At 32.8% G+C, this 12,309-nt stretch overlaps 2 protein-coding genes across 2 annotated transcripts; one reads left to right on the top strand and one right to left on the bottom strand.

Annotated features, from left to right (window-relative positions):
• Positions 1-6,899: 6,899 nt before the first annotated feature.
• Positions 6,900-7,856, top strand: LOC129948330 (uncharacterized). Its single transcript, XM_056059287.1, has 3 exons — positions 6,900-7,272; positions 7,336-7,498; positions 7,556-7,856. Exons 1-3 carry the CDS (start codon positions 7,125-7,127, stop codon positions 7,854-7,856), a joined length of 612 nt encoding a protein of 203 aa, XP_055915262.1. The 5' UTR covers positions 6,900-7,124.
• A 268-nt stretch (positions 7,857-8,124) lies between these two features.
• LOC129948328 (uncharacterized) lies at positions 8,125-9,665 on the bottom strand. The gene is made up of 3 exons (XM_056059286.1): positions 9,144-9,665; positions 8,512-9,087; positions 8,125-8,443 (listed from the first exon to the last, which is right to left on the bottom strand). Exons 1-3 carry the CDS (start codon positions 9,452-9,454, stop codon positions 8,125-8,127), a joined length of 1,206 nt encoding a protein of 401 aa, XP_055915261.1. The 5' UTR covers positions 9,455-9,665.
• Positions 9,666-12,309: the final 2,644 nt, after the last annotated feature.

The raw sequence follows: 12,309 nt of genomic DNA, 5'->3' as shown, positions 1-12,309 counted from the left end.
ATTACAATTTCACTTTTTTTCTTGAAACATTCAAAATTTTGCTTCTAGTCTGCATAACCTCTCCTCTCTGGAAAAATGTTTTCAGACGCCTAGGGACGGGCAATGACCATACACACACAAAAATGTCTAGTTTCTGTTTGGATTTAAAAAAAAATATTTTTTTTTTCTAAATTGCTAACTTAAAAATTGGTCAAGGTTTTTTAACGTAATTTAAGTGTAAATCGTATATTAAATATTAAAAAAATATGAATACAACATTAATTAAAAAAAAAACGATTTCAAAAAAATGTTATGGTGGTTTTGAGAAATTTAATGGCATTTACATTTTTGGATATGAACTTATATTGCAAATGTATTTTTAAACAGAGGATTTTTTCTTGTGAAAAAGTCCTGTATTTTATTAATTTTTCATAGGACGTTATTGTAATCGATCTGATATTGAAAATTTTAACATCTATCGACCTTACAAGCAGGCCCGGGTTAAAGAAAATGGGGCGCCTAAGACTATTTCAAGTTTGAGGCCCTCTAAAAAGATATAAAACCCACGCAAGCCAACCCCTCATAACCCAGAACGTCCTTAACCCAAAGTGAGCCAACCCAATAACCCGGGGCGCTAGGAGTCCACGCTCTCAGACCCGATGCGCCGAAGAGCTAATTATTCATCAGAGACTTTTTAACGGTTTTGAAAAATGTAATGTGTTCATTGTGCAATCGCAAATAAAAAATCGTAAACCCAAAAACATTAAACCCACATAATCCCATTTGGAATTAATCCAAAAAACATGAACTCAAAACCGTCAGACCATTTCTTTTTTGATTTTTCAAAACTCCAAAAATTAACAAATTAGTAGTTATTAGGATTTATAAGATTGAATGGCTAAGTATACATTATAAATAATAATAATTAAACAACATTTTATTTCTCAATTTTATTTTTACAAAATCTTGAATCAAATCATTAAACCCAATCGATCTAAATAATTCGGATTCGATTGCTAAACGAGTTCAAGATGATAATCTCTCATCCAACATCGAAGATCGGTACATATTTTGTATTCTTTTAAGGACCGAGAAAGATCTTTATGTTTCACAATTAGCTATAGGTATTGTTACGAATATTCTTAGGGCTATATAAACATTTGGAAAAACGTCAATCATTTGTTTTTCAACGATCCAGTTAAGTATTTTAAATTGTGAAATAAGTTCAATTTTTTTTTAAACTTGAAAAAAAACACTTGTGGCTGCAATTTCATCATTTAAATAAGCTGCTCTAGTTTGTAAGTTAATTCAATTTCTAAATCTTTATGATAAATTTCGACTAAATTGTTTGCTTTTATTTTTACTTCATTTTCACTCATACTTAAAATATTGCAAGATAATCCAAAGATATCAGTGATGTAACATGTAAGTGTAAGCTTCAATCCTCTTGCGCATTTGTTTATCTAAACTACTCAAAACAAAATAGGGCCCACCCAAGATTCATCTTGTATTTTGCCTAAAAAATACTTATTTGGTAAACATTATCGAAGCGAAGCATTTTTTTTGTAGAGTTTGCATGTGTATGAGTCCATATCAATGCTTTGAACAGTAATTTTACCGTTACCTCCAAGTGAATAGGCAAAAAAAGCCCAACGCTCGAAAAACAATCAATGCAAAAATGTATTGCATTTCTTTTCTCAGTCCGATTCTAGCGCTGTTGGAAAGTGTTGCTTTGTTTAATTATTGTTCCTTATTTTTTGTGATTAAACGTGATTATCATGCCCGGTTCTAGACGTCATTTGGATACTGAAAACGCAATTAGAGCGGTAAATATGCTGGAGCAAGGAGTGTCCCAAAGGGCTGTTGCAAGTCGTATCGGTGTCTCGCGGCGTGCTATCCGAAATGTGTGGGAACGCTTCCAGGAAACTGGGAGTGTAGCAAGGAGACCTGGATCAGGAAGAATTCGAGCCACAACTCATCAAGAAGACCGGTACATTCGAATAACTGCACGGCGAGAGCGTACTGTAACCGCCCGGACCTTACAAACTCAACTGCGGCAGTCAACTGGTACTCAAGTCAGTGATCAAACCATTCGAAATCGACTCCATGAAGATAATCAACGTTCCAGAGTGCGTGCTATTCGGCCGAAACTTACAACGGCCCATCGGGCAGCGCGATTAAGGTACGCCCGTGAGCATTCAAATTGGACCATGGACAACTGGAGGTCTGTACTCTTTACAGACAAATGCAAGATCAAGTTTTTTAGTGATGATAAACGAGTACGCGTATGGAGAAGGCCAGGTGAACGTTTTAGCGAACCGTGTATTCACGGAAGTGACCGATTTGGGGGGCCCAGTGTTATGGTATGGGCTGGAATAAGTTTGCTAGGCAGAACAGAGCTGATAATTTTGGATGAGGGCACCGTTACCGCCGCCAGTTACATTGTAATGGTAATACGACCTGCTGTGATCCCATTTTCACAAAGAGTTTGCGAAGGGTTTGTTCTTATGCAAGACAATGCTCGCCCACATACGGCCCGTATCACTCAAGCAGCTCTTTCTGACGCCGATATTTCACTTTTGCCGTGGCCAGCAAAAAGCCCAGATCTCAATCCCATTGAGCATTTATGGGACCAGTTAAAAAGAAGCGTCAAAGAAAACCACAGCAGCGTCAACACTAAACAGGAGCTCATAAACGCGTTAAAATCCTTTTGGGAGCGCATACCCGAACAAAACGTGAAGCATCTTATCGAGAGCGTACCAGATAGGCTTATACAGTGCACACGGAGTAGAGGAGGCCCTACTCGCTACTAAGCAAAAGAAATCAACGCGAAATCATAACAACAAATAATGAAATGTAAATTTTTCTGTTTCTTTATTTTTTTGTAAGTTTACCAATAAAATGTTTTTTCTGTGTAATTTGAATAAAGAATTTTTTTCAGTGTTAAAAATGTGTACAGTATTATTTAATACGACGCTCAAACATAATTACCAAAAAAAAAAAATATAAACACTAATATTTTTCAGATTAGGCACAAAAAACCTAGTGGGCCCTATTTTGTTTTGAGTAGTTTATTATTACATAAAAAGTACCAATTCTAAGCTTATCAGATCCATAGAGCATTTCTTTTTATTTTTATTTTTCTTTGTCGTTCAATATTTTTGTAATTTTTCTTTTATTGAAATACAAAATTCCTGATTAACTTCTTTCGATTTTATTTCAATTTATAAAAAATTATCTCGTGTATTTTTTAAATATTCAATCAAAGACAACATCATGTTCTTAGCTATGTTTAAATCTTATTCCACTTTTAGCAAATACGAATTGGTGGCGTATTTAAAATCTCTTTCCAGAATTGCTTTTTAGTGCCTTTTAAAAAAGCTAGTAGTGAAATATTTCAATTCGAACACATTTAAGTCGAACATTAATTTTTAGATACGCGTAATTCGCGTAAAGTTAAATTTTGCACACGGCAGGGTTTCGGGAAAATTCAACTTTACGTACGGTGTTTCAAAAATATTAATCAATACTTCAGCGGCAAAATTTATTTCGACATTTTTCGCTTGTTAAACTAAAAACGGACTGGTGTAAATTAACAATTCTAAATTTGACCACACTAGTATCGAAATGTACTTCAAGGCTCAATTCGCACATTTCTCTTAATCAAGAATGAATAAGGTTCTCGAGATAATTACTAATTAGTCCAGCATATTTATACACTTCGCAAAAAAAGGAGGCATAGAATTCATTTTTTTTTCAATCAGGAAACCCTTTGCTGAGTTAGGCTGAATGGATTTAGTATTTTTTGAGTTTAAAGTTTTGGGTTCATAGCGACTTAGGCTATGTGGGTTTGCCTTTTTGGAAATACTGGCGAGTTGAGCTATGTGGGTTTAAAGTTTATGGGATTAATTGCGAGTTGGGCTATATGGGTTCAAAGTTTTTTTAATATATATCTTTCGAGTTTTTATTTTGTGGGGTCAACTAACTTTGGTTTTTATATTTGGGGTTTATAAGATTATGCAGTTTGAATATCGCGGTTTTATGGTTTAAAGATATCGACTAAAAAGAGTTTGTTTTACACATAAAACAATTAAGTATAAAAGACGTAGAAAGGAATTTCAAAAATTGGTGTGGGCGTTTTTTCAAATGTAGCACTTGTAGAAAAAGTGACAAAAGTGGCACCAAAGTGACTTCAATTAAATTTCATGTTGAACATTTCCATGTGCGGAAAAATGGACATAAAATCAAAACCAATTTAAATTTGTTTGTTTTTTTTTTTAATGTACGACTGGATCGCATAAACTTCCTTTGTATCCAAAGACTATAATAAAATAAGATTCAAATTTCATTTAATTAATAATAAAAATAATTAACATACGTTTTTAATTAAATTTTCATTAAAACCCCATTTTTGAGAAATCGAATTTTTTTTTTAATTTTGACATTTTTGATCATCAATTAATCAGTAAAATTTTTAAAATCTGTTCATCAGTTTTTGAGAAAACTTAAAAACAAAATAACGGTTCTATGTGGGGTACTCTTCTCGAGCAATACAAAAATATTTCTTTTTTATTAAAAGAAGCAAAGTTTAGAAAACAAATTTTTGAAACAATTTAATAAAAATCTATCGTTTCGTTTTTGAGAAAAAATTCGAATTTTCGATTTTTAACCAAAAATTTGGTGCATACTGTTATTTCAAGTCTTGAACAAAATTAAAAACACGCTTAACGCGCTTCTGCATTCTTCACTTCCAAGTTTGAACTTAATGACAGACAGACGTACGGCATCGTAGTACCCGTAGCGTGATGGTTAGTGCGTTGGAATGTCATGCAAGGGATCTTGGGTTCAATCCCTGACTGTGCCACCTAACTTTTTCCACGGGTACTGCCTCTTGCGAGAAATTGACAAATTCCCCAAGAGTAAATCTTGTCATGAAAAAGTGCTTCCTCAAATAAGCCGTTCGGATTCGGCATATAAACTGTAGGTCCCTTCTATTTTCTGACAACATTACTCGCATTCAGGAGTGGTTGAGAGTTGTAAGTCACTAGGCCCTGGTTCTTCATGGACTGTTGCGCCACCTAATTTATTTATTTAGATCTGCCATCGTAAAGTCATGTTTGATTAAAGTCTTGAGTTCGAATTTTTTTATGAATTTCTAATCACCTATACGTAGTCGCAAGTAAAAAGAATTAAAAACAAATAATTTTTACATTAAATATTTTGCGAAAAAAGCATTAATTTTATGCATCACTATGTAATAACGTTCTGGTAATTTTATTTTAGAAAAATCAAAGTGACAGTTTTTATTTCAAAAATAATAACCTACAAATTGGTAAAAAGTGAACATCCTTCAATTAACTGCACGTTTTTTTTTTTTATAAAAAATAAGAATTTAAAAACAAATGTTGCATAAAATTGTTGAAAACTGATGTTGAACTCGAATACCTCGAGAACAAATGAAGGCATTGACTTCAAAATTATATAATTCATTACGCTAAATGTTATTGTAACATTAAATAATTTTGTTAGAAAAATCCAATCAGTATTTTTTATGAGAACTAAAAGTTTTCAAAAAATGCTGCTAATATTAGTAACAGATTATTTTCGACTGAAAATCCAGGGAATAAGAAAAGATATTGAAATCAAATACAAAACGTTGTTGTTAACTTTAAGTTAATTCTTTAGAATAATCCAATGGACTATATTTTTTTACAAAACACTAAAAGCTACAAAAAAAAAAAACAAATAAAAACTTAGAAATGAGGTTTGACTTAAGAACCATCAACGCACGAAAGAATATTTATTAAGTTGCCACAATTTTTATCTTACACAAAATGTTGTCAGTAAAATTTTGGTAAGCTTTTCAAATTCCGGAATGAATAAGAAATTATCGGTGTGAATCACATCCCAGCTTCTTTTTTAACTTCCCATAGGAAGTTATTGTAATCGGTCCGATTTGTCGAATTGAAAATTTTGACATTTCTCGACGTTTCAAGGTCCCTAGAGTCGAAATAAAAGATTTTTAGAGAGATGTCTGAGGGTGTGTGCAATGTACGTACGTTCGGGAAGTTTTCTTCGACGACCATAGCTTAAGAACAAGTAGAGATATCGACAATAAATACATTTTGTTAAACAGATAATAATGAAGGAAGGACTTTTAAAAAAAAATGACTGTTTGGTTTTTTTAACAAAAAATATTTGTTACTTCAAAAATTTTACGAACTAAAGGTAATACACCCTCCAAAATAATTGTATGCAACAAAGAAAAACGTTATTGGCATCTAGTCAAATTTTGAGAAAAATCGAATGGACAATTTTTTTATTAAAAAAAAAAACCCAAAAAACTCAAATATATTTTCAAAAATTTGAGATTATGGCTTTCAACAAAATTTATCTTGTTAAATTTTGTCGGTTAAATATTGAAAATCGAATTGATAGTTTTTTACAAAACATAAAAACCTAAAAAAAATTATACTAAAACTTGGTAAAAATTTACTTTCGACTTAAATACTTTCGACTTTAATTAAAGGTATTATCGTCAAACTTAGTTCATCTTATAGAAAACGAAATTCAGTAATTTTTTTTTTAATCCGACAGTCAGTTTTTTTAATAAAAATGAAATCTACAAAAAATATTACGCAAAATTGGTAAAAATGGATGTCTGTTCTTGATATCTCGTGAATCAATAAAGGTATTGACTTCAAAATGATTTCAGTCTGTGATAAATATTCTTAGGGGCCGGTTATAGCTATCAGTAAAATCCATCAGTAAAATTTTTGTTTTTAGTTTTTGAGCGTGTTATAGATTTATTTCTAACAAAAGATTGATGCAATAAGATGAATCCTATATTGAAGTATTTTTTTCAAAAAGAAACAATGCATTTAAAGTTTTATTTAATTTATAAATCCATTCTAATTTTTTTAATGATGAAATTTCATTTTACTGAACAGCTGACTGCCAAAAGTCAAAAGAAATTCCATTTCGTTTTATTGTTCGTGTTTCAATTTTTTGCTGTTCCGATCACATCATTAAAAATTTTACTGATGAAAGCAACAGCAAAAAAATTGTCTGAGGCGCGAAGCTCGATGTTATGATCGAAAGTAAACAAAATTTTTGTAGCAAAACAAATTAAAAAAATAACAAAAATGACTTCAAAAAAAGAGTTTGAAACCAAATTAATACTTGAAGTGAAAAACCATATGTGTCTTTATGCCAAAGACGACCAAAAGTATTCAGACAAAATGGCACGAATAAATGCTTGGGGGGATATATCCCTTGTCTTGGGAAGGCCTGGTAAGTTTATAGTTATGGAATGATTAAACCTGAATTGTTGACAATAAAATTTGTTATTTTCAGTCGAAGAGTGCCAAAGTAAATGGACCACGCTCCGAAACTCTTTTCGGTCTTATTTTCGTGCCGAAAATAGTGTGCCGAGTGGCTCTGGAGCTACAACTCCGGTACGATGGATTCATTTTGAATCACTTAAATTTTTAATACCCTATGTGAGGATTCCAGACGAGTAAGTATAATCGGAATCTGATAAAATAGGGGAGATAATAATTTTTTTTACTTTTAGTGATTGTGGTAATTATAGCCAAAAACAACACAATTCATCGAATTTGGAAGTCATTGACGTGGGTACTGAGCCGCATATTCGAAAGAACAAAGCCCAAAAGAGGCATATTGAAGAGCCTCTGGACAGAGTGCTCAAAGCAATAGAAAACAAGGAGGTGAGGAGCCCGATGGAGCTGTTCATGGAGAACGTCGCACTCCAGGTATCGGATTTTAGTCCGCAAAGAATTGTTCGGTTCCAATCGAGGATACTTTCCATTTTGGGCGAGGAAATGGCCGAGCACTTAGCTGGTGCTCAAACATAAGTTTGAATTTCTTTTTTTTTTTCTGAATGAATGTGATATTTTTTATATTGAAGTAATGTTTTGTTTTTTTTTTGTATGATTTACGTTTGTTATTTACTGTTTTTTTTTTTTACTGAAGTGATGTTTTGTTTTTTTGTATGGATTTATGTTAAGTTAAAAGTAGCTCTAAGTTGCTGTGAAATCGAAATTAGATTAAGTTTTAAGGAAGAATATTTTCATATTTATTTATTAAATAAAATTTTGAATAAAAAACTTAAATAATTTTGCTTTAAATTCTCTCCCACTGGTAATCAAGGTTTCCCTCCGTCACAAGCCAGTCAGAAAATGCGTTTCTGATATTAACAGCCATCGATGCTGGTTCGGCATTTCTTGCATCCTGATCCACCAACTGCGCTGAAAATTCATCTTGAAAATGGGAAGGATTCAAGTGTTCTTTTTCATTCTGCAAAAAATTGTGCAGCACGCAGCAGCAAAGAATTAGGGGTTTTGCCAGATCCATTTGAATTTCGAGAGGTTTTATCAGAACTCTCCAAGTGTGGGCTAAAATACCAAATGTGCTTTCCACAATTCGCCTTGCTCTCGAGAGTCTAAACAATCAAAAAATTGATGATTCGATAGTGTACATACATATATATGAATTATATCTTTTTCGTACCTGTAGTTAAAAATCCTTTGCTTGGTGGTCAAATGAGAACCTGGGAAGGGAGTCATCAAATTATATCGGAGGCCAAATGCTTCGTCTCCCACAAGAACGAAGGGTAGACAATTTTCTGTGCTTGGCAATTTTTGGTCAGCAGGAACAAATAATGACTTTGGGTTGCTTAGCCAAGCTTTTCCAAAGTTAGATGAAGCAAAAACAGTCGAGTCTGCGTTAGATCCGTGGGCTCCAATGCTTACCATAATAAATTTGTAATTTGCATCAACAACTGCCATCAGAATTGTTGAGAAGCATTTTTTATAATTGAAATTGAAACTGCCGGACTTTCTTGGGGCAAACATTTTCACATGCTTTCCATCAACAGCTCCAAGACAGTTGGGAAAATTCCAGTTTGACAAAAAATCCAAAGAAATTTCTTTCCAAAAACTGGGGCTTTCGGGGACTCGCATAACCAAGTCTGTAAAATGCTTGTTGATTGCCTGAATAGTCTGCATTATACACCATCTGACTGTTGTTTTTCCCATCAAAAATCGGAAAGATAGGTCCGCGAAACTAGCTCCCGTAGCGAGGAATCTGAAACAATCAGTGTAATGAAAATCTCAAATTATGATAATATTGAATTTTTGTACCTTAAAGTCAAACAAAGTTTCTCCTTGGCACTTATGGTATCGTTTCGAAACAAATTAAATCTAGGCTGGATATCACTTCGTATTTTTAAAAGTATACACTGGAACTGCTGACGGCTCATCCGAAAGTACTCAAAAAACTTAATTGGGAACAACTCGAGTCTCTCAATAAGTGAAAAATATTCGCCATGTATCTTCCGAGCATGGAAAAGCGGGTGTACTTGAAAGCGTCGTATTTTTTGAGAAGATCTTTTATTTATTATACACAAAGCTGTTGCAATCAATAAATTTTGTTTATTTTTTGCACGACCCATGATAAGATCAACTTAATTTCACAGAAGCACAAACGATAACAAACAAATGAATAACAAAACGAACTCTTCAAATAGAAACTTCAAAGTGACATTTAATTTAATGACGTAAATTTACTGATTGCTATGATCGCTCATCAGTAAAACATTTCAAATTCCTCCTGTTTCAAATTTTACTGATGCATTTTACTGATAGCTATAACTGGCCCCTTAGATAAATAGCCAATCCAATAAAAAAAAGAGATTTTGAAAAAAAATGGAAAGTATTGTTTATATTTTTAATATAATTTTTAAGAATAATTTAATTTTTAACAAAGCACAAAACCTACAAACTTTTTAAAAAATTTAATTACTCCAAAAATGCAAACTAAACTTTTTTGGACGTTAGATATTATTTGGATTAATTTTTAGATTACGAAGCACGTAATAATTCAATTTACTAACTAACTAACTACTAATTACTAACTTAATCAAATTATTTTAAAGAGGCCCTAAATAGAACTAAAAATGTTGAAAGGTTGAGAAGTTGTGACTTGATATTGACTTTTTTCATCATTGGAATTTTTTTAACAGGTTATATATAATTGCCTAATTGTAATTAGGTATTTTTTGATTGGAATCAAGTATTTGAGGTTAGAGTTGATCATTAATGTGGTGGGAATTTAATAAAAACGGAACGCCTTTAAGGGAAACATTTGTTAAATCAACAACTAGCTGTTCATTGACAAAAAATGTCATCATTGAAATATTAAAATTAATTAAAAGAAAAGTTCTGGGTTAATGCATTTTTTAGTAGACAAAATCTACAATTGATCAGCTACATTTTAAGACCAAACATTACAAACTTGACTCTATTAATCGCTTTTAAATCTCGAAACAAAATGTTCAATACTGATTTAGAACCTATGTATAAGTACGTCTTCGAACAAATTCCTATATGAACGAGGTGAAATTCTACTAACAACATTAATATGTTACAGTAAAGGTTGTGTGATTATGCAGGACCGCTTTCCAAAGGAATTCGCAACGCTATCAAAGCCACACTCAGGGTGCTTGTCGCAGTTGTTACACTCATAGTTCAGCTCCTTCCATTCTTCTCCACACCGTCCGTCTTCTTCTCCGTCGTCGGTCGCTAGTCTTCTTCCTCCTTTATATGGTGGGTGGACCAGCGACAAATTCTTATATTTTTTTCCATCTACCGCATATACACTATACATACTTAAAGTCTGCTGCCGACATTAGAAATAGATAGCTGCTGGTGAAATGGAAGAAGAATATAATATACACTTTCACATCCTTTCTTACCATAGTTTCATGTTGGCTCCTTGAGATTTGTCATCCACGAATTGCAGCGTGGATTCAAGAGTTTTAGACATCAACAACATATAACATAAGAAGCAGAAAGCATCAAGGTTCCAAATATCCTTTGCGTCTCCCCGGAAATGCGGATTCTCGACATTCGACAATAAAAGGTCCTTTAGATGACGACGATGACGATGATGGTGGGAGTGGTTAAGATAGGTTATTGTTTTGGGGTTTTCATCTCCAAAAACACCCTATTTTGCTGTTTGCTTTCTAGTTTCAGTTTTCTATCTGTGGCATATAGAGTCGCTCGGTGGGAACTTTGATCCTTGTAATGATATCTTTTGCCATAAGGATGTTCACAAGAGTGTAACAGCGCCTGTATTATTTTCTTGTATGTCGCCCAGGGTAGATTATTCTTTTATTTTCTATTTTCCTTTATTTTTATTTTTCTGTTGGTTTGTCTTCTATTCAATGGATTGGATACTTAAAGTTTATTTGTCCATTGTGAGCAGATATTAAATGTGTGGTCATTTTAAGAGTTTTTGTTGACCAATAGAATTGCTAATAGAATTTAATCCAAACGTTTCTCTGTCACTATACTTATCCACTAAAGTAAAGGTCTACATCATCGGCAAAAGGGTGGATGATATTATATTTTATTTTTCTTTCAGCAACAAAAATAACAAGATGAACAAAAAAAATGAATAAATATATTTTTCTTCATTTTCCAAACTGAAAATGGGCGAAAGGATAAACATCAAATGGAATAGTCTATTCGTTTTGATATTATCTTTGGTCAATTTATTTTCTAAAAGACGTTAAGATTGTCTTTGGATGTGTAAATATTTCTGGTAAAAGGGCTGATGTTATGTTTAGGAACTCTATATGAGAATGGTTTCCTTTTTTTCAGGTTTGAATTCCTGGACAGTCCCTTTTTTGGGAATTGGAAATATGTATATGTTTTGAACTTAAAGCGATACATTTAAAAAAGGTAGAATGAAAAATAAACCACATTTAAAAGGGTTTAAAAACAAAAAACGATGCTCAATTGACAATCTTAACAGTTTATGCCAACCATTTATGAAGCTCGAGCCAGTATTATGCTTGAGTTTCATTCTTTTAGGAAAAAACGAATGAATATTTTCGATAGTGGAAACGGTTCGCTCAGAAAACGAACAAAGTCGATAATTCCCTTAAGAACTTCGATTTTTCTATAGTTTTTAATCGAATCCGTATTTCAGCTCTTCATAACTTTTTAGAAAGAGATCACAGTTTTTCAAAGAAAAAAAAAGAAAAAAAAAATTGGGTGGCGCAACAGTCCGTTGTGAACCAGGGCCTAGTGACTTACAACTCTAAACCATTCCTGTGTGCGAGTAGTGTTATCAGGAATGGAAGGGACCTACAATTTTAGGCCGAATCCGAACGGCTAATTTTTTGAGAAAGCACTTTTTCATGACAAGTATTACTCTTGAAGGATTTGTCAATTCCTCGCAAGAGGCAGTACCCGTGAAAATTATTATTTTTAAATTAAGGTGACACAGGCAGGGATTGAA

The sequence above is a fragment of the Eupeodes corollae genome, chromosome 2 (assembly GCF_945859685.1).
Source record: "Eupeodes corollae chromosome 2, idEupCoro1.1, whole genome shotgun sequence".
NCBI classification, from domain to species: Eukaryota; Metazoa; Arthropoda; class Insecta; order Diptera; family Syrphidae; genus Eupeodes; species Eupeodes corollae.
Note: the sequence above shows the minus strand (reverse complement) of the source record. Positions and strands in the feature narration are given on the sequence as shown.

Excerpts from the sequence above, each read along its gene's own strand:
- LOC129948330 (XM_056059287.1), top strand. The coding sequence starts at position 7,125 with ATGACTTCAAAAAAAGAGTTTGAAACCAAATTAATACTTGAAGTGAAA. Across the intron at positions 7,273-7,335 it reads CCTTGTCTTGGGAAGGCCTG|TCGAAGAGTGCCAAAGTAAA; the intron begins GTAAGTTTATAG and ends TGTTATTTTCAG. Across the intron at positions 7,499-7,555 it reads TATGTGAGGATTCCAGACGA|TGATTGTGGTAATTATAGCC; the intron begins GTAAGTATAATC and ends TTTTACTTTTAG.
- LOC129948328 (XM_056059286.1), bottom strand. The coding sequence starts at position 9,454 with ATGGGTCGTGCAAAAAATAAACAAAATTTATTGATTGCAACAGCTTTG. Across the intron at positions 9,088-9,143 it reads AAACTTTGTTTGACTTTAAG|ATTCCTCGCTACGGGAGCTA; the intron begins GTACAAAAATTC and ends TGATTGTTTCAG. Across the intron at positions 8,444-8,511 it reads CAAAGGATTTTTAACTACAG|ACTCTCGAGAGCAAGGCGAA; the intron begins GTACGAAAAAGA and ends TTGATTGTTTAG.